This window comes from Panulirus ornatus, chromosome 58, assembly GCF_036320965.1.
Source record: "Panulirus ornatus isolate Po-2019 chromosome 58, ASM3632096v1, whole genome shotgun sequence".
NCBI classification, from domain to species: Eukaryota; Metazoa; Arthropoda; class Malacostraca; order Decapoda; family Palinuridae; genus Panulirus; species Panulirus ornatus.
The window spans coordinates 14242923-14261241 of NC_092281.1; the positions used below are offsets into that span (position 1 = coordinate 14242923).

The 18319-nt window shown below is 40.2% G+C and overlaps 1 protein-coding gene across 1 annotated transcript in view; it reads left to right on the forward strand.

The window, feature by feature from the left end:
• The window catches only part of Slmap (Sarcolemma associated protein), a 169605-nt gene that overhangs the window by 134119 nt on the left and 17167 nt on the right, over nucleotides 1-18319 (forward strand). Inside the window, exons 16-18 of the mRNA XM_071695361.1 lie at nucleotides 1550-1686; nucleotides 14548-14725; nucleotides 17629-18200. Of these exons, the coding sequence (XP_071551462.1) occupies nucleotides 1550-1686; nucleotides 14548-14725; nucleotides 17629-18200 (887 nt within the window). The remainder of the gene's footprint in view (nucleotides 1-1549; nucleotides 1687-14547; nucleotides 14726-17628; nucleotides 18201-18319) is intronic.

Sequence of the window (18319 nt, forward strand, 5' to 3'; positions counted from 1 at the left end):
GAGAATGAATTATGGAGTGGTAGAGTGGTTGAAACAATACTTTGAGGTGGTTTGGGAGATGAGGCAAAAATGCAAAGTGTGGAATTTACAAAGAGTGCGTATGATAGTATGATTAAAGGGGTTGGTGTGAGAGGAAGACCTCTTGTGTCATTCGGAATAGAGTGACAAAGTACTGGAGGGAGAGAAATGAGGGAAGAAAAGTGAATTTGTTTACGTGTTGGAGGCCTGTAAGGATGAGGATAAGTGAAGGGTCTTTTGCTGTGGTTGTCTTCTTAGTTGGGAGTTCCCTGTGGGAATAGGTATCAAAGGTATAGACATTAGGTAGTAGTTGGTAGGAAGCCAATGACTAGGAAGGTATATTACCAGTGCTACCAGTCTAGGTATTGAGAGAGTTATTGACAGCTGTGTAGTGAACCAGCACTTCAGTGGTGTTCAAGTTGCACTCCTTTGATTCAGGTAGCTGTCTTTTCTTTCTCTCTTACCCACATGTGGACTGCTGGCATTCTGTCAACAAACATACACAAACATACAGTCTCTTCTTGTCATACATAACATTTGACAACACTTAACTCACATAGCCCCTCCTCCTTAAATCTAGATATTCCTGCAGTGACTACTGTGTACTATCCCTGCCTTTTGGCAAAATGGTAGGAGCAATAGATAGAAGCAGTTGGTAAAAACATTTAAGCTGGAGCATTAGGGAGAAACATCAGATAGAAGTAGTTTATAGTTGTAGTATGAGGGAGCTGCTTGCTTTGTTGTATATCAGTGGTAAATACCACTTTTGCATGCTAGTACTGGAAGAAAAAGAATAAAGCATATCCATGACAAGTTTGATATGGCATTGTCTCAGTGTTTTAAGGATTTGTGTTTTTTTCTGCATCTTTTTTGGCCAGTATAAGGATGAAAGGGTAAGCTTGCATGTTTGGATGGACTGTAGGAGGTGAGTTAGATTGTTTAAGTGTTTGTTTTTAATGCAATTAAGACATAAGATGGTGTACTGATAAATGCTAGCTTTAACACAGACAGCATGGTTATCAGTTGAGGAAAGTTCTGATAAACAAACATCCAGTAGTTTAAACATAGCAAATGTCATGAAATGTGTAAGCTATCTCACTGGTTTGTGGGTAATTTAATGATGGTCCACCTGGGTTTCAATTCAAGTATTATTATATCAAGTACCCTTGTTTCAAATGATTCAAATCAACTGAAATCAATACTTTGGTCTTGTGATATTTCTTCAAAATTTAGATTTGCTTAATTTGGAAGTTACAGAGTCCCATAAAGAATCTCTCCTTAAAGGACCAGCAGAGATGGTAACATGAATATGTGTTAACCTTGCAGTTGTTTACAGAACCATTTTGATAGTTCCATTTTAGATTGCTGAATACTGAAATCAGATTTTCTTCTTAGCATGGACAAAAATTTGGTAGCTTCCAAAATGGCATATTGGAGAAACATGGCTTTCTTTGTATCAAAGCTGTGTTTCTCTTTTGTTTAGAGATTTTGAAGGAAAACTGAGATATATATGAACATAACATTCTCACAGAAATGTTAGACACAAGCCGAAGAGCACAAGAATCTGCTGAAAAGGATGTGGTCCGTATTCGAGAAGATTTGGCACAGGCTTCTACAGCAGCCATCACAGCATCACATGAAGCATCCAACCTACGACAACAACTAGCTGTATGTAGTGTAATGGGTTTGTAAGCTTCAGACCCAATTTTATTGAATATCAAATTGTAATTCAAGCACCGAGTTAATGTAGTTACCTGTTTACAATGTATAGGCGGGAGTTTCACAGTTTACTTATGAATTTGATTGAGCATTCAAATGAATGTATAGAATTATTCAGCAAACTGTTTACATTGCACATATGGCCAAAATTAGAATATGATTTTCAAGTGTGGTCATCATACCTTAAGAAGTATAAAGAAGTTGAATATTCTTCAGACTTGAACATTCTCTGTCATACAACTTCTGAAGCAGACTTGAACATTCGTTTTCATACAACTTCTTAGATTTCTGTAATGCATTTTACAATGATCTTGTCGTCAGTCATTTTATTCTAATCATCAACCTTTCTTTTACCTTAAAAGCAATTCTTCACATTTTTTTTAACAAGTTTTTGCATAATTTTGTTATGTCCACTGGTTGTCCTGCCCACACCTCTCTCAAGGAACTGTTCACTTTGTGCATCATCGATCTATTTTGAAAACTTTTGATAAGGTCACCCCTTGCATTTCTGTTTTTCAAGGTGGGCATATTACAGTCTCAAGACCAGTGGTGTATCTAGGGTATGGCAGGTAGGGCAGGTGCCCTGGGCACCACTTGAAGGGGGGCACCACTCAACAGGTTTGTTTTTTGATATATGCTACCTGACTGACATTTTTTACGGTTTGGTTTTGTGAGATAAGAAAGAAACCCACCTACTTTTCAGCTATAGTAATATTTTGCTACTTTCAGTTGCATTACCGCTTCTTCATTACAGTTTTGATCAAATAAGCCTTTAACTTTAAGCCTTTGAGAGTTTATATAAATTTAAGTTTGGCCTAACTCTTCAACAGTTTATAATTACATTATATATTTTTATATGCATGTACTGTATGTACATTTTTAATCAAGCCAGGGGCGCAGTTTTAGTGTTTGCCATAGGCACTATTTCCCCTAGATACGCCCCTGAATAATTCAGGGTATTTTTAGCTGAAAACACTTCTATACCTGAAATAATCATGGAAAATATATCATAATGATATCAGTTACCGATACATTCTCAGTAAATACAATGCAAAGTAACAAATATTTTGAAATTGACCTCATTTAACACTTTAATTGAGTGTCATTAAGAGGCCTAAGTGTTATTTTAACACTATATTTGTATTCAGAATGAAGAATACTTCTTATAATGAGTTTTTAAAGAAATTTTATTTTTCTGAGAAAAATTTCAAAAATTGAAGGTATTTTTTAGTTCCAAAAACTTTTTGTTTCAAAATTGAAAGATAAGATATTCAAACACTTCTATACTTGAAATAATCATGGAAAATATATCATAATGCTCTCAATTACCGATACATACCCAGTAAGTACGATGCAAAGGAGCAGAAAATATTTTGAAATTGACTTCGTTTAACAGCTGAAATGAATATCATAAAGATGACTAAATTGTACTTTAATTCCAGATTTGTATTCAGCATGAAAATACTTCCTATAATGAGTTCTTAAAGGAAATTTATTTTCATGAGAAAAATGCCAAAAATAGAGGGTATTTTTTTAGCTCAAAAAACTTTTTGTTTTGATATCGAAAGATAAGATATTCAAAAACTTCTGTACTTGAAATAATCATGGAAAATATATCATAATGCTCTTAGTCACTGATAAGTACCCAGTAAATACAATGTAAAGGATCAGAAAATATTTAAAATTGAATTAATTTAACAGCTTAATTGAATGTCATATGTATATGTGCGTGTGTGGGTGTTTATGTGTATATATATATATATATGTATATATATATATATATATATATATATATATATATATATATATCTTTCTTTCTTTCATACTATTCGCCATCTCCCGCATCAGCGAGGTAGCGTTGAGAACAGAGGACTGGGCCCTTGAGGGAATATCCTCACCTGGGCCCCTTCTCTGTTCCCTCTTTTGGAAAATTAAAAAAAAAAAAGTGAGAGGGGAGGATTTCCAGCCCCCCGCTCCCTCCCCTTTTAGTCGCCTTCTACGACACGCAGGGAATACGTGGGAAGTATTCTTTCTCCCCTATCCCCAGGGATAATATATATATATATATATATATATATATATATTTTTTTTTTTTTTCATACTATTCGCTATTTCCCGCGATAGCGAGGTAGCGTTAAGAACAGAGGACTGGGCCTTTGAGGGAATATCCTCACCTGGACCTCTTCTCTGTTCCTTCTTTTGGAAAAAAAAAAAAAAAAAAAAAACGAGAGGGGAGGATTTCCAGCCCCCCGCTCCCTTCCCTTTTAGTCGCCTTCTACGACACGCAGGGAATACGTGGGAAGTATTCTTTCTCCCCTATCCCCAGGGAATATATATATATATATATATATGTATTTGGGTGGGTTAGGCCATTCTTTCATCTGTTTCTTTGCACTACCTCGCTAACGCGGGAGACAGCGACTAAATATGATAGTAAAAAAGATGGAAGCGGAAGTGGATCATAGGGTGGGGGAGGGGGCGAAAATTCTGGGAGCCTTGAAGAATGTGTGGAAGTCGAGAACATTATCTCGGAAAGCAAAAATGGGTATGTTTGAAGGAATAGTGGTTCCAACAATGTTGTATGGTTGCGAGGCGTGGACTATGGATAGAGTTGTGCGCAGGAGGATGGATGTGCTGGAAATGAGATGTTTGAGGACAATGTGTGGTGTGAGGTGGTTTGATCGAGTAAGTAATGTAAGGGTAAGAGAGATGTGTGGAAATAAAAAGAGCGTGGTTGAGAGAGCAGAAGAGGGTGTTTTGAAATGGTTTGGTCACATGGAGAGAATGAGTGAGGAAAGATTGACCAAGAGGATATATGTGTCGGAGGTGGAGGGAACGAGGAGAAGAGGGAGACCAAATTGGAGGTGGAAAGATGGAGTGAAAAAGATTTTGTGTGATCGGGGCCTGAACATGCAGGAGGGTGAAAGGAGGGCAAAGAATAGAGTGAATTGGATCGATGTGGTATACCGGGGTTGACGTGCTGTCAGTGGATTGAATCAAGGCATGTGTATGGGGGTGGGTTGGGCCATTTCTTTCGTCTGTTTCCTTGCGCTACCTCGCAAACGCGGGAGACAGCGACAAAGCAAAAAAAAAAAAAATATATATATATTCCTGGTAAATTATATGGGAGGGTATTGATTGAGAGGGTGAAGGCATGTACAGAGCATCAGATTGGGGAAGAGCAGTGTGGTTTCAGAAGTGGTAGAGGATGTGTGGATCAGGTGTTTGCTTTGAAGAATGTATGTAAGAAATACTTAGAAAAGCAAATGGATTTGTATGTAGCATTTATGGATCTGGAGAAGGCATATGATAGAGTTGATAGAGATGCTCTGTGGAAGGTATTAAGAATATATGGTGTGGGAGGAAAGTTGTTAGAAGCAGTGAAAAGTTTTTATCGAGGATGTAAGGCATGTGTACGTGTAGGAAGAGAGGAAAGTGATTGGTTCTCAGTGAATGTAGGTTTGCGGCAGGGGTGTGTGATGTCTCCATGGTTGTTTAATTTGTTTATGGATGGGGTTGTTAGGGAGGTAAATGCAAGAGTTTTGGAAAGAGGGGCAAGTATGAAGTCTGTTGGGGATGAGAGAGCTTGGGAAGTGAGTCAGTTGTTGTTCGCTGATAATACAGCGCTGGTGGCTGATTCATGTGAGAAACTGCAGAAGCTGGTGACGTGAGTTTGGTAAAGTGTGTGGAAGAAGAAAGTTAAGAGTAAATGTGAATAAGAGCAAGGTTATTAGGTACAGTAGGGTTGAGGGTCAAGTCAATTGGGAGGTGAGTTTGAATGGAGAAAAACTGGAGGAAGTGAAGTGTTTTAGATATCTGGGAGTGGATCTGGCAGCGGATGGAACCATGGAAGTGGAAGTGGATCATAGGGTGGGGGAGGGGGCGAAAATTCTGGGAGCCTTGAAGAATGTGTGGAAGTCGAGAACATTATCTCGGAAAGCAAAAATGGGTATGTTTGAAGGAATAGTGGTTCCAACAATGTTGTATGGTTGCGAGGCGTGGGCTATGGATAGAGTTGTGCGCAGGAGGATGGATGTGCTGGAAATGAGATGTTTGAGGACAATGTGTGGTGTGAGGTGGTTTGATCGAGTGAGTAACGTAAGGGTAAGAGAGATGTGTGGAAATAAAAAGAGCGTGGTTGAGAGAGCAGAAGAGGGTGTTTTGAAGTGGTTTGGGCACATGGAGAGGATGAGTGAGGAAAGATTGACCAAGAGGATATATGTGTCGGAGGTGGAGGGAGCAAGGAGAAGAGGGAGACCAAATTGGAGGTGGAAAGATGGAGTGAAAAAGATTTTGTGTGATCGGGGCCTGAACATGCAGGAGGGTGAAAGGAGGGCAAGGAATAGAGTGAATTGGAGCGATGTGGTATACCGGGGTTGACGTGCTGTCAGTGGATTGAATCAAGGCATGTGAAGCGTCTGGGGTAAACCATGGAAAGCTGTGTAGGTATGTGTATTTGCGTGTGTGGACGTGTGTATATGCATGTGTGTGGGGGGGGGTTGGGCCATTTCTTTTGTCTGTTTCCTTGCGCTACCTCGCAAACGCGGGAGACAGCGACAAAGTATAAAAAAAAAAATATATATATATATATATATATATATATATATATATATATCTTTCTTTCTTTTTCTTTCAAACTATTCGCCATTTCCCGCATTAGCGAGGTAGCGTTAAGAACAGAGGACTGGGCCTTTGAGGGAATACCCTCACCTGGCCCAATTCTCTGTTCCTTCTTTTGGGGAAAAAAAAAAAAAAAAAAAAAAAAAAAAACGAGAGGGGAGGATTTCCAGCCCCCGCTCCCTCCCCCTTTTTTTTTTTTTTTTTTTTTTTTTTTAAACTATTCGCCATTTCCCGCATTAGCGAGGTAGCGTTAAGAACAGAGGAATGGGCCTTTGAGGGAATATCCTTACCTGGCCCCGTTCTCTGTTCCTTTTGGAAAATTAAAAAAAAATAATGAGAAGGGAGGATTTCCAGCCCCCCGCTCCCTCCCCTTTTAGTCGCCTTCTACGACACGCAGGGAATACGTGGGAAGTATTCTTTCTCCCCTATCCCCAGGGATATATATATATATATATGCCTTCTCCAGATCCATAAATGCTACATACAAATCCATTTGCTTTTCTAAGTATTTCTCACATACATTCTTCAAAGCAAACACCTGATCCACACATCCTCTACCACTTCTGAAACCACACTGCTCTTCCCCAATCTGATGCTCTGTACATGCCTTCACCCTCTCAATCAATACCCTCCCATATAATTTACCAGGAATACTCAACAAACTTATACCTCTGTAATTTGAGCACTCACTCTTATCCCCTTTGCCTTTGTACAATGGCACTATGCACGCATTCCGCCAATCCTCAGGCACCTCACCATGAGTCATACATACATTAAATAGCCTTACCAACCAGTCAACAATACAGTCACCCCCTTTTTTAATAAATTCCACTGCAATACCATCCAAACCTGCTGCCTTGCCGGCTTTCATCTTCCGCAAAGCTTTTACTACCTCTTCTCTGTTTACCAAATCATTTTCCCTAACCCTCTCACTTTGCACACCACCTCGACCCAAACACCCTATATCTGCCACTCTGTCATCAGACACATTCAACAAACCTTCAAAATACTCATTCCATCTCCTTCTCACATCACCACTACTTGTTATCACCTCCCCATTTACGCCCTTCACTGAAGTTCCCATTTGCTCCCTTGTCTTACGCACCCTATTTACCTCCTTCCAGAACATCTTTTTATTCTCCCTAAAATTTACTGATAGTCTCTCACCCCAACTCTCATTTGCCCTTTTTTTTCACCTCTTGCACCTTTCTCTTGACCTCCTGTCTCTTTCTTTTATACTTCTCCCGCTCAATTGCATTTTTTCCCTGCAAAAATCGTCCAAATGCCTCTCTCTTCTCTTTCACTAATACTCTTACTTCTTCATCCCACCACTCACTACCCTTTCTAAACAGCCCACCTCCCACTCTTCTCATGCCACAAGCATCTTTTGCGCAATCCATCACTGATTCCCTAAATACATCCCATTCCTCCCCCACTCCCCTTACTTCCATTGTTCTCACCTTTTTCCATTCTGTACACAGTCTCTCCTGATACTTCCTCACACAGGTCTCCTTCCCAAGCTCACTTACTCTCACCACCTTCTTCACCCCAACATTCACTCTTCTTTTCTGAAAACCCATACTAATCTTCACCTTAGCCTCCACAAGATAATGATCAGACACCCCTCCAGTTGCACCTCTCAGCACATTGACATCCAAAAGTCTCTCTTTCGCACGCCTGTCAATTAACACGTAATCCAATAACGCTCTCTGGCCATCTCTCCTACTTACATAAGTATACTTATGTATATCTCGCTTTTTAAACCAGGTATTCCCAATCATCAGTCCTTTTTCAGCACATAAATCTACAAGCTCCTCACCATTTCCATTTACAACACTGAACACCCCATGCATACCAATTATTCCCTCAACTGCCACATTACTCACCTTTGCATTCAAATCACCCATCACTATAACCCGGTCTCGTGCATCAAAACCGCTAACACACTCATTTAGCTGCTCCCAAAACACTTGCCTCTCATGATCTTTCTTCTCATGCCCAGGTGCATATGCACCAATAATCACCCACCTCTCTCCATCAACTTTCAATTTTACCCATATTAATCGAGAATTTACCTCTGTGGAAGGTATTAAGAATATATGGTGTGGGAGGCAAGTTGTTAGAAGCAGTGAAAAGTTTTTATCGAGGATGTAAGGCATGTGTACGTGTAGGAAGAGAGGAAAGTGATTGGTTCTCAGTGAATGTAGGTTTGCGGCAGGGGTGTGTGATGTCTCCATGGTTGTTTAATTTGTTTATGGATGGGGTTGTTAGGGAGGTAAATGCAAGAGTCTTGGAAAGAGGGGCAAGTATGAAGTCTGTTGGGGATGAGAGAGCTTGGGAAGTGAGTCAGTTGTTGTTCGCTGATGATACAGCGCTGGTGGCGGATTCATGTAAGAAACTGCAGAAGCTGGTGACGGAGTTTGGTAAAGTGTGTGGAAGAAGAAAGTTAAGAGTAAATGTGAATAAGAGCAAGGTTATTAGGTACAGTAGGGTTGAGGGTCAAGTCAATTGGGAGGTGAGTTTGAATGGAGAAAAACTGGAGGAAGTGAAGTGTTTTAGATATCTGGGAGTGGATCTGGCAGCGGATGGAACCATGGAAGCGGAAGTGGATCATAGGGTGGGGGAGGGGGCGAAAATTTTGGGAGCCTTGAAAAATGTGTGGAAGTCGAGAACATTATCTCGGAAAGCAAAAATGGGTATGTTTGAAGGAATAGTGGTTCCAACAATGTTGTATGGTTGCGAGGCGTGGGCTATGGATAGAGTTGTGCGCAGGAGGATGGATGTGCTGGAAATGAGATGTTTGAGGACAATGTGTGGTGTGAGGTGGTTTGATCGAGTAAGTAACGTAAGGGTAAGAGAGATGTGTGGAAATAAAAAAGAGCGTGGTTGAGAGAGCAGAAGAAAGTGTTTTGAAATGGTTTGGGCACATGGAGGGAATGAGTGAGGAAAGATTGACCAAGAGGATATATGTGTCGGAGGTGGAGGGAACGAGGAGAAGAGGGAGACCAAATTGGAGGTGGAAAGATGGAGTGAAAAGGATTTTGTGTGATCGGGGCTTGAACATGCAGGAGGGTGAAAGGAGGGCAAGGAATAGAGTGAATTGGAGCGATGTGGTATACCGGGGTTGACGTGCTGTCAGTGGATTGAATCAAGGCATGTGAAGCGTCTGGGGTAAACCATGGAAAGCTGTGTAGGTATGTGTATTTGCGTGTGTGGACGTGTGTATATGCATGTGTGTGGGGGGGGGTTGGCCATTTCTTTTGTCTGTTTCCTTGCGCTACCTCGCAAACGCGGGAGACAGCGACAAAGTATAAAAAAAAAAATATATATATATATATATATAATATATATATAATATATATATCTTTCTTTCTTTTTCTTTCAAACTATTCGCCATTTCCCGCATTAGCGAGGTAGCGTTAAGAACAGAGGACTGGGCCTTTGAGGGAATACCCTCACCTGGCCCAATTCTCTGTTCCTTCTTTTGGGGAAAAAAAAAAAAAAAAAAAAAAAAAAAACGAGAGGGGAGGATTTCCAGCCCCCGCTCCCCTCCCCCTTTTTTTTTTTTTTTTTTTTTTTTTTAAACTATTCGCCATTTCCCGCATTAGCGAGGTAGCGTTAAGAACAGAGGAATGGGCCTTTGAGGGAATATCCTTACCTGGCCCCGTTCTCTGTTCCTTTTGGAAAATTAAAAAAAAATAATGAGAAGGGAGGATTTCCAGCCCCCCGCTCCCTCCCCTTTTAGTCGCCTTCTACGACACGCAGGGAATACGTGGGAAGTATTCTTTCTCCCCTATCCCCAGGGATATATATATATATATATGCCTTCTCCAGATCCATAAATGCTACATACAAATCCATTTGCTTTTCTAAGTATTTCTCACATACATTCTTCAAAGCAAACACCTGATCCACACATCCTCTACCACTTCTGAAACCACACTGCTCTTCCCCAATCTGATGCTCTGTACATGCCTTCACCCTCTCAATCAATACCCTCCCATATAATTTACCAGGAATACTCAACAAACTTATACCTCTGTAATTTGAGCACTCACTCTTATCCCCTTTGCCTTTGTACAATGGCACTATGCACGCATTCCGCCAATCCTCAGGCACCTCACCATGAGTCATACATACATTAAATAGCCTTACCAACCAGTCAACAATACAGTCACCCCCTTTTTTAATAAATTCCACTGCAATACCATCCAAACCTGCTGCCTTGCCGGCTTTCATCTTCCGCAAAGCTTTTACTACCTCTTCTCTGTTTACCAAATCATTTTCCCTAACCCTCTCACTTTGCACACCACCTCGACCCAAACACCCTATATCTGCCACTCTGTCATCAGACACATTCAACAAACCTTCAAAATACTCATTCCATCTCCTTCTCACATCACCACTACTTGTTATCACCTCCCCATTTACGCCCTTCACTGAAGTTCCCATTTGCTCCCTTGTCTTACGCACCCTATTTACCTCCTTCCAGAACATCTTTTTATTCTCCCTAAAATTTACTGATAGTCTCTCACCCCAACTCTCATTTGCCCTTTTTTTTCACCTCTTGCACCTTTCTCTTGACCTCCTGTCTCTTTCTTTTATACTTCTCCCGCTCAATTGCATTTTTTCCCTGCAAAAATCGTCCAAATGCCTCTCTCTTCTCTTTCACTAATACTCTTACTTCTTCATCCCACCACTCACTACCCTTTCTAAACAGCCCACCTCCCACTCTTCTCATGCCACAAGCATCTTTTGCGCAATCCATCACTGATTCCCTAAATACATCCCATTCCTCCCCCACTCCCCTTACTTCCATTGTTCTCACCTTTTTCCATTCTGTACACAGTCTCTCCTGATACTTCCTCACACAGGTCTCCTTCCCAAGCTCACTTACTCTCACCACCTTCTTCACCCCAACATTCACTCTTCTTTTCTGAAAACCCATACTAATCTTCACCTTAGCCTCCACAAGATAATGATCAGACACCCCTCCAGTTGCACCTCTCAGCACATTGACATCCAAAAGTCTCTCTTTCGCACGCCTGTCAATTAACACGTAATCCAATAACGCTCTCTGGCCATCTCTCCTACTTACATAAGTATACTTATGTATATCTCGCTTTTTAAACCAGGTATTCCCAATCATCAGTCCTTTTTCAGCACATAAATCTACAAGCTCCTCACCATTTCCATTTACAACACTGAACACCCCATGCATACCAATTATTCCCTCAACTGCCACATTACTCACCTTTGCATTCAAATCACCCATCACTATAACCCGGTCTCGTGCATCAAAACCGCTAACACACTCATTTAGCTGCTCCCAAAACACTTGCCTCTCATGATCTTTCTTCTCATGCCCAGGTGCATATGCACCAATAATCACCCACCTCTCTCCATCAACTTTCAATTTTACCCATATTAATCGAGAATTTACCTCTGTGGAAGGTATTAAGAATATATGGTGTGGGAGGCAAGTTGTTAGAAGCAGTGAAAAGTTTTTATCGAGGATGTAAGGCATGTGTACGTGTAGGAAGAGAGGAAAGTGATTGGTTCTCAGTGAATGTAGGTTTGCGGCAGGGGTGTGTGATGTCTCCATGGTTGTTTAATTTGTTTATGGATGGGGTTGTTAGGGAGGTAAATGCAAGAGTCTTGGAAAGAGGGGCAAGTATGAAGTCTGTTGGGGATGAGAGAGCTTGGGAAGTGAGTCAGTTGTTGTTCGCTGATGATACAGCGCTGGTGGCGGATTCATGTAAGAAACTGCAGAAGCTGGTGACGGAGTTTGGTAAAGTGTGTGGAAGAAGAAAGTTAAGAGTAAATGTGAATAAGAGCAAGGTTATTAGGTACAGTAGGGTTGAGGGTCAAGTCAATTGGGAGGTGAGTTTGAATGGAGAAAAACTGGAGGAAGTGAAGTGTTTTAGATATCTGGGAGTGGATCTGGCAGCGGATGGAACCATGGAAGCGGAAGTGGATCATAGGGTGGGGGAGGGGGCGAAAATTTTGGGAGCCTTGAAAAATGTGTGGAAGTCGAGAACATTATCTCGGAAAGCAAAAATGGGTATGTTTGAAGGAATAGTGGTTCCAACAATGTTGTATGGTTGCGAGGCGTGGGCTATGGATAGAGTTGTGCGCAGGAGGATGGATGTGCTGGAAATGAGATGTTTGAGGACAATGTGTGGTGTGAGGTGGTTTGATCGAGTAAGTAACGTAAGGGTAAGAGAGATGTGTGGAAATAAAAAAGAGCGTGGTTGAGAGAGCAGAAGAAAGTGTTTTGAAATGGTTTGGGCACATGGAGGGAATGAGTGAGGAAAGATTGACCAAGAGGATATATGTGTCGGAGGTGGAGGGAACAAGGAGAAGAGGGAGACCAAATTGGAGGTGGAAAGATGGAGTGAAAAAGATTTTGTGTGATCGGGGCCTGAACATGCAGGAGGGTGAAAGGAGGGCAAGGAATAGAGTGAATTGGAGCGATGTGGTATACCGGGGTTGACGTGCTGTCAGTGGATTGAAGCAGGGCATGTGAAGCGTCTGGGGTAAACCATGGAGAGCTGTGTAGGTATGTATATTTGCGTGTGTGGACGTATGTATATACATGTGTATGGGGGGGGTTGGGCCATTTCTTTCGTCTGTTTCCTTGCGCTACCTCGCAAACGCGGGAGACAGCGACAAAGTATAATAAAAAAAAAAAAAATATATATATATATATATATATATATCACATGCCCTGGTTCAATCAATTGACAGCACGTCCATCCTGGTATACTTCATCGTTCCAGTTCTCTCTATTCCTTGCGTGCCTTTCACCTTCCTGTATGTTTAGGCCCTGAGCGCTCAAAATCTTTTTCACTCCATCCTTCCACCTCCAATTAGGTCTCCCGCTTTCCTCATTCCCTCCACCTCTGACACATATATCCTCTTTGTCAATCTTTCCTCACTCATTCTCTCCATGTGACCAAACCATTTCAATACACCCTCTTCTGCTTTCTCAACCACACTTATTTTATTACCACACATCTCTCTTACCCTTTTATTACTTACTCGATCGCTGTTTCCCATGTCAGCGAGGTAGCACCAGGAAACAGATGAAGAATGGCCCATCCACTCATATACATAGATATACATATCAGCATACCCAGACATATACATTTATACACATACATATTCATACTTGCTTGCCTTCGTCCATTTCTGGTGCTACCCCGCCCCACAGGAAACAGCATCGCTACCTCCTGCTTCAGTGAGGCAGCGCCAGGAGAACAGACAAAAAAGGCCACATTTGTACACAGTCTCTAACTGTCATGTGTAATGCACCGAAACCACAGCTGACCATCCACATCCAGGCCTCACAAACTTTTCTATGGTTTACCCCAGACGTTTAACATGCCTTGGTTCAGGCCATTGACAGCATGTTACCCCGGTATACCACATCCTAGCTTGAGCCAGGTATCCATTTTATCGACCAAGCCTTAGAGTTGGATGAACAACAGTGCTTGACTGTGGATCAACTGCTGCAACCAGGATTCAAACTCTTGTGTTCATTCAAACTCTTGTGTTCAACCTTAGGGAGCTTGTGAATGCACCACGATCAGGAATTCTAACTGCTACACCACAGAAGTCCACCTCAGATTATACAGTGCATGCATGGTGGTGATTTGAAGGCACAGACAACATTTAAATCGGAAAGCATCGCAGTGAGGAAGATTCAGGATTATCAGATGAAATTATATGAATGTCTGGCAAAAGATTTAGGAATTATATATTGCAATACCAAAAGAAATAAGAAACATGCATAGAGTGGTTACAGAAATGTTTCAAAGAAGTAAGAATCATGGCTAAGCCAATACTGGATGGGCTTAGGATAGACATCTATGGAAAAGTAGTTGCAGCTGAGAGAGAGTAATTCAGCAGGCAAGACATGTGATGAGCATAGGTAGGTATGTTTGTACACTCTCTGAAAAAGATTGTCTATTTTGCAAAATTTCTTTTGTTTTTTCATTACAAAATAGCAGTAAGAATGTACCTTTACCCTTTGGCACATTTGTTTGTATGAATTCCTAATAAATTTCATTACATTTTCATTTTCATATGCTGCCAGTGTTAAGATGAACTGTTTGTAAATGAATGCTCCCATTTTAATCCTTACAAATTCATGTTTTTAGTCTTACTCTTGGTTTCTTATTACAGGCAAGTGAAGCTCTAATGAGTGAAAAGGTAAAGACTGTAGGATCACTGCAGAGTCAAGTGAGTCGTCTTGAGGACTCCTCTCAAGAGGTCCAAGCACAATTATCTAACCTCACTCTCAGACTAAGGGACGAGCAAGAGAAGGTTCAGGCTGCTCAGGAGGAAACTCAGTTACTTAGAAGTAAGAAATATTTTGTTTCATCCTTTTTTTCCCATTGCTTTGTACATAAAGTATCATTATATATTTATTTATGATTACCCTGGACCAATTGCTATGAAAGTCCTGGTATTCTCCAATGCAGCCTAAGGTAGTTCTACTTCCAGTTGCAGGAAAATAATGTAGACTCCGTTGGAGTGAGAAGTCTTTTAATGACAATATAGTCTCAGTGATACAGCCTTGCCAAAGGTGACTCTTCAATCACATTGTAACCTATAGCAAATGGAGCCCAGTAACACTGCTGGTTGTATATAAGATTTATCTAAGGTACAGAATTTTCAAGTTCATTATTTTATCACTGAGTTTCAGTGATGTCAAAGATGACTTAATGAAGTTTGTTCCTAATGTACTGTTGGATTAGCCCTTTGAAAGCAATCAGTGTGCCCTCTAGTGGGACCTTCCAAGTGATGGTTACTCTGTTAAGAAAGGTTAGTTGCTTATGGATAAAAGTTATCTGAAATACATTTTGGTATTTAGCTTTTTAGTGTGAACTTTTATTATGGTCTCAAAGATTTTTTAATGAAGTTTAAGTCATATATGTACCATATCATCAACCATTTGAAAATGATTGATGAATTCCTTAGTGGACCCTCGCAATGACAGTATTTTGAGATTTTCATGAATGATTGAAAAAATATTTCGGTCTTATTTACTCTGGATTGTCAAGAAAAGTTGGATAGAGGAATTATTATTATTATTATTATTATTGTTATTACACTTTGTCGCTGTCTCCTGCGTTAGCGAGGTAGCGACGAAAGAATGTCCCAAACCACCCACATACACATTTATATACATACACATCCACACACACACATATACATACCTATACATTGCAACGTATACATATATATACACAGACATATACATATATACACATGTACATAATTTGTACTTGCTGCCTTTATATGATAAATGTATCACAATACTGTGATGTTTTTTTCTGTGTACCTGTTGGAAAAATGTATTCGTTGAATTTTGTTCAACCCCCTCAGTGCCATAGCTTTCAGTTGATGCCCTACTTACTGTTATTGGCATCAACCATTACGTGTAATTTTCTGCCACACATCAAAATCTGTGCACAATGTAGAATATAGCAGGCCACAAATGGCAACCCAAACAAAGGATTGTCAGTGGACCTGTGTTGGGGGCCTCAGTAATCCTCTAGTGCCTGTGATGGATGTTCATCTGCCTTCTTTTGGAACTCGCCCCATCATTGGCAGTCAACTCTGCCCATAGAGCCTCCATCACTCCCCTGCTACCAGTACATAGGATTGGCTAATCCAGTAAATAATATTTTATCCAAACGAAGAAAGAATGGAAAAGTGTTTTGATAATTTCTTTTACACCTGATAGTTTGATAAAGTATTAGCCAAGCTGAAAATAATAATATGTTCTTCAACTATGAAGTTAACTTTCAATCACTATGGAAAAAGAAAAAATTTTTTGCACTTGTTCATAAACTGAAGAAAAAAGATAATTTTGCTGTTTTCTTACTCTCTTGGGACAGCGTGGTAAAGAATCAGTTGTCCACTGAAAGGATTGAATATCTTATTTCTCTTCTGATGTTTCTGTTCTTAAATTAAGTATTAATATGTCCAATATTTAGCAACTAAAAGTACTCATCATGTACACAACAAAGAAAGATTCATCCATTCATTCATTCATTCATCATCAGTATGATAAGCATTGAATTCTTTGGAATAGCATTAGACCTTTCTTATCCAAAACACTGCATTACCAACCATTAACCTCCCAGCCAAAATTTAAAGATTACTCCAGCCCCACATTTAAACAACATTCACTCACAATTTCCCCTACATATGCAACTAACGCATCACTGACAAGACATACACTCACCAAAATGACCCAACAAGCACTAAATAACTGCCTCTCAACTCAGTCTTCTCACCAGACATAACACCCTTATGACACTACACTCGTCTGTGTAGTTACATGTCTCATCTGCAATCTGGTCACCACCCATCTTTGAACTGTGTAAACCAATTTAGCATATCACAAGATCCCTCAGTCCCAAGTTGCAACTTCCACTTGTGAGTACACAGAACTTTTACTCCTAAATTGTCCTGCACTCCGTTTACATAGACGTACACACAACACCGCACCCTATGACATGTGGTCCTGCCCACTGTGCATGGCTAGTTTCCTTAGCACTGCAGGAAGTACATAAAGGGGTTCCTGGAGCAGGAAGGTAAAGATAAAGGTATTGACATAGATTGCTAAAAATGTGGTAGAATTAGTACCATGTTAGGTAAATGTAAATGACACATTAGAGAGGTAGAGTTGATACCAGTGAAGGATGATGATGTTAGGTAAGTGTAAAGACACATTGGAGATAATCATCAAGGATACTATAAAGACAGGCCTCAGAATTCCTTTGATTTTAGATCATTAAGATAGAATTTTAAAAGAGTAACATTTATCAGATCAAAACTGTTGAAGACTTGAATGCATTTTCTCCACTCTTAGGTTGGCTTCACAAACTCTAGGTGTAATTTTTCATGTGGAAATCAAACACAGGTTGTAACATTTCGGGGATTCCTGTATGTGTCATTTGTGTCTAGGCATTATTTTTGCTTTCTAGTAAGTTCATGTATTTAAATTTTTGTGTTGTTTGCAAGTGGTTTTATTAATGGTTAATGTATGTTTTTTGTGTATTTCAGATGCTTTTTGTAATGTTTGATATTCTTATTTAGTGGTCAGTATATGCAAAAAGGGGATTTGAGTGTTTAAACATTAGGTAAACACTTACTTATTCCCCACTATAGTGTTTTTTGCCAACTCTTTACAGATATACCCCTAGTGGCTCAGTGAATTACTGTACTGTATTACTTATTTTCAACTTTCAGAAAAACTAAGTGAGGCTGAAGAATTGGCAAGCCTTAGTGTACAGGAAGCAGAGTCTCTTCAGAGACGGATAGCAGGGCTTGAGGAGAGGTTAGAATTCAGTCAGGCCTCCCCAACAACGCCCCTTATTCTTCCTCCTTCACCTCGCATCCCCAGTGATAATAATGAAGTCTCACAAGGGGAGACTTTAACTGATTGTAGCACCCCTCCTGCAACAAGGGGAGAATCCACTGAGGAGAGTACAATTAATGTGGTTGCAGATGGAATGTACATTTCTGCCTCAAGAACAACAGTGTGCATTGCTCCAGATAGCTCTAGGAATCAGAAATCAGTCTCAGATACCCCAGAAACAAGTCATTTAGTAGCAATCAGAGAAATGGAGCTTAGTGAACTGAAAAACACAGTGAAAAAACTGCAGGAGGAGTTATCACAAACACAAAAGGAGTACACTTCTTTACAGGAGAGAGAATGTTTACTTAAGCAGACATTAGAGTGTGAAAAGAGGAAAGCAAAAGAAAATATAAATGATACTCGGCAAGATTTGGCAGATGGCCTAGTAACACCTATTTTAAGGGTAAGCCAAGACTATATTATTTACATACTTTTTATATGTACAAGCCAAGACTATATTATTTTGTTTATTTTTTTTATAAGTACCTTTTTGTATTTAGTTTCTTACTATGTGGCAGGTTA